This window comes from Mustelus asterias, unplaced genomic scaffold, assembly GCF_964213995.1.
Source record: "Mustelus asterias unplaced genomic scaffold, sMusAst1.hap1.1 HAP1_SCAFFOLD_4233, whole genome shotgun sequence".
Taxonomy (NCBI): Eukaryota; Metazoa; Chordata; class Chondrichthyes; order Carcharhiniformes; family Triakidae; genus Mustelus; species Mustelus asterias.
In genome coordinates, this window is record NW_027594178.1 from 17501 (window position 1) to 21003 (window position 3503).

The 3503-nt window shown below is 52.3% G+C and overlaps 1 protein-coding gene across 1 annotated transcript in view; it reads left to right on the top strand.

Annotated features, from left to right (window-relative positions):
- Positions 1-1015, top strand: part of LOC144491019 (RAS guanyl-releasing protein 2-like) — a gene marked incomplete at its 3' end in the record, with an annotated part of 15807 nt that extends 14792 nt beyond the window's left edge. Inside the window, exon 6 of the mRNA XM_078208699.1 lies at positions 842-1015. Within this exon, the coding sequence (XP_078064825.1) occupies positions 842-1015 (174 nt within the window). The remainder of the gene's footprint in view (positions 1-841) is intronic.
- Between the last annotated feature and the right edge of the window lie 2488 nt (positions 1016-3503).

Genomic DNA, 3503 nt, shown 5'->3' on the forward strand with positions numbered 1-3503 from the left:
TGGAGGGGGTCGGGGGGGGGGGAGCGGGATGAGTGTGTGGGGAGGGATTCCCCCGACATAGTTGAAGAGAACACCTCAAGGCAACTGAGACGGACGGAGCAGGGTAGGATTGGCCGGAGAATCCCGGACCCCGTCTTCCGTTGCGGACTCAGGATTTGAGGCCACGGAGACCATTCGGCCCCTCTCGCCCTCTCTGTTATCCATTACCCCCCGTGCCAGGGAGCGCTGGCGAGCTTGATGGTGGCCTTTATACCTTTACCCCCTCCGAGACACAGCGAGTGTGGGGATGGGCGGGGTGGGGGGGGGGGGCGGCTGCAGCCAAGGGGGCAGGCGCACAGCAAGATCCCATGAAAGGGCACGCACAGCAAGATCCCACGAGAGGACGTGCTCAAAGTTACATGGGGGGGGGTGCATTGGGAGCGGGGGGTGCATGGGGAGGGGGGGTGTGCATTCTCGCGAGCTCTGCCACTCCCCCTTCATCACCCAACATTCGGGAATTCGCCGCACCTTTCCCCCGCGCCCCTCCCTCCACGTGCCCCCCTCCCCCCAGCACCGGAAACGGACACAAGCCAGAGGGAGCCAAAAAGGGGGGAACCACGGTTGGGACTTCAGCCTGTAAAATAGGACCACGGCAGTGACGCCCTCCAGCCACTCGGCGGAGCTCCAGAGCCGCAGTGTTGACATGGGCGCCAGCTTAGTTGGAAAGGGGAACTGGGAGGAGTGGGGTGTTGGAGAGTGAGCGAGGGTTTGCCGAGGGGGGGTTCACTCGGGAGATATTTGTCCCCCTCCCCCCCAATCCCGCCGGCTCGCTCTGACGCTTTCCCGCTCCTTTCCCGAGCAGTTCCGGGACTACCAAAGCTTTGCAAAACATGGATGCACCAAGGACAACCCCATCCTGGAGCGATTCATCAGCCTATTCAACAGTGTCTCCCAGTGGGTCCAGATGATGGTTCTGAGCATGCACACGCCTCAACAGAGGGCAGAGGTCATCACAAAGTTCGTGCACGTAGCCCAGGTAGGTGTGATCACCCGCAGGCCAAAGGTCGCAGGTCAAACAAGTAATGCCCCCTCTACACTGTCCCCCTAACAAACACTCCCAGGACAGGTACAGCACGGGGTTAGATACAGAGTAAAGCTCCCTCTACACTGTCCCCCATCAAACACTCCCAGGACAGGTACAGCACGGGGTTAGATACAGAGTAAAGCTCCCTCTACACTGTCCCCCATCAAACACTCCCAGGACAGGTACAGCACGGGGTTAGATACAGAGTAAAGCTCCCTCTACACTGTCCCCATCAAACACTCCCAGGACAGGTACAGCACGGGGTTAGATACAGAGTAAAGCTCCCTCTTCACTGTCCCCCATCAAACACTCCCAGGACAGGTACTGCACGGGGTTAGATACAGAGTAAAGCTCCCTCTACACTGTCCCCCATCAAACACTCCCAGGACAGGTACAGCACGGGGTTAGATACAGAGTAAAGCTCCCTCTACACTATCCCCCATCAAACACTCCCAGGACAGGAACAGCACGGGGTTAGATACAGAGTAAAGCTCCCTCTACACTATCCCCCATCAAACACTCCCAGGACAGGAACAGCATGGGGTTAGATACAGAGTAAAGCTCCCTCTACACTGTCCCCCATCAAACACTCCCAGGACAGGTACAGCACGGGGTTAGATACAGAGTAAAGCTCCCTCTACATTGTCCCCATCAAACGCTCCCAGGACAGGTACAGCACGGGTTTAGATACAGAGTAAAGCTCCCTCTACACTGTCCCCCATCAAACACTCCCAGGACAGGTACAGCACGGGGTTAGATACAGAGTAAAACTCCCTCTACACCGTCCCCCATCAAACACTCCCCGAACAGGTACAGCACGGGGTTAGATACAGAGTAAAGCTCCCTCTACACTATCCCCCATCAAACACTCCCAGGACAAGTACAGCACGGGGTTAGATACAGAGTAAAGCTCCCTCTACATTGCCCCCATCAAACACTCCCAGGACAGGTACAGCACAGGGTTAGATACAGAGTAAAGCTCCCTCTACACTGTCCCCCATCAAACACTCCCAGGACAGGTACAGCACGGGGTTAGATACAGAGTAAAGCTCCCTCTACACCGTCCCCCATCAAACACTCCCCGAACAGGTACAGCACAGGGTTAGATACAGAGTAAAGCTCCCTCTACACTATCCCCCATCAAACACTCCCAGGACAGGTACAGCACGGGGTTAGATGGTGTTTATCGGGTTAGATGGTGTTTATCGGGGTTAGATGGTGTTTATCGGGTTAGATGGTGTTTATCGGGGTTAGATGGTGTTTATCGGGTTAGATGGTGTTTATCGGAGTTAGATGGTGTTTATCGGGGTTAGATGGTGTTTATCGGGGTTAGATGGTGTTTATCGGGGTGAGATGGTGTTTATCGGGGTTAGATGGTGTTTATCGGGGTTAGATGGTGTTTATCGGGGTTAGATGGTGTTTATCGGGGTTAGATGGTGTTTATCGGGGTTAGATGGTGTTTATCGGGGTTAGATGGTGTTTATCGGGGTTAGATGGTGTTTATCGGGGTTAGATGGTGTTTATCGGGGTTAGATGGTGTTTATCGGGGTTAGATGGTGTTTATCGAGGTTAGATGGTGTTTATCGGGGTTAGATGGTTTTTATGTGGGTTAGATGGTGTTTATCGGGTTAGATGGTGTTTATCGGGGTTAGATGGTGTTTATCGGGTTAGATGGTGTTTATCGGGGTTAGATGGTGTTTATCGGGGTTAGATGGTGTTTATCGGGGTTAGATGGTGTTTATCGGGGTTAGATGGTGTTTATCGGGTTAGATGGTGTTTATCGGGGTTAGATGGTGTTTATCGGGGTTAGATGGTGTTTATCGGGGTTAGATGGTGTTTATCGGGGTTAGATGGTGTTTATCGGGGTTAGATGGTGTTTATCGGGGTTAGATGGTGTTTATCGGGGTTAGATGGTGTTTATCGGGGTGAGATGGTGTTTATCGGGGTTAGATGGTGTTTATCGGGTTAGATGGTGTTTATCGGGGTTAGATGGTGTTTATCGGGGTTAGATGGTGTTTATCGGGGTTAGATGGTGTTTATCGGGGTTACATGGTGTTTATCGGGTTAGATGGTGTTTATCTGGTTAGATGGTGTTTATCGGGTGAGATGGTGTTTATCAGGGTTAGATGGTGTTTATCGGGGTTAGATGGTGTTTATCGGGGTTAGATGGTGTTTATCGGGGTTAGAATGGTGTTTATCGGGGTTAGATGGTGTTTATCGGGGTTAGATGGTGTTGATCGGGGTTAGATGGTGTTTATCGGGGTTAGATGGTGTTTATCGGGGTTAGATGGTGTTTATCGGGGTGAGATGGTGTTTATCGGGGTTAGATGGTGTTTATCGGGGTTAGATGGTGTTTATCGGGGTTAGATGGTGTTTATCGGGTTAGATGGTTTTTATGTGGGTTAGATGGTGTTTATCGGGTTAGATGGTGTTTATCGGG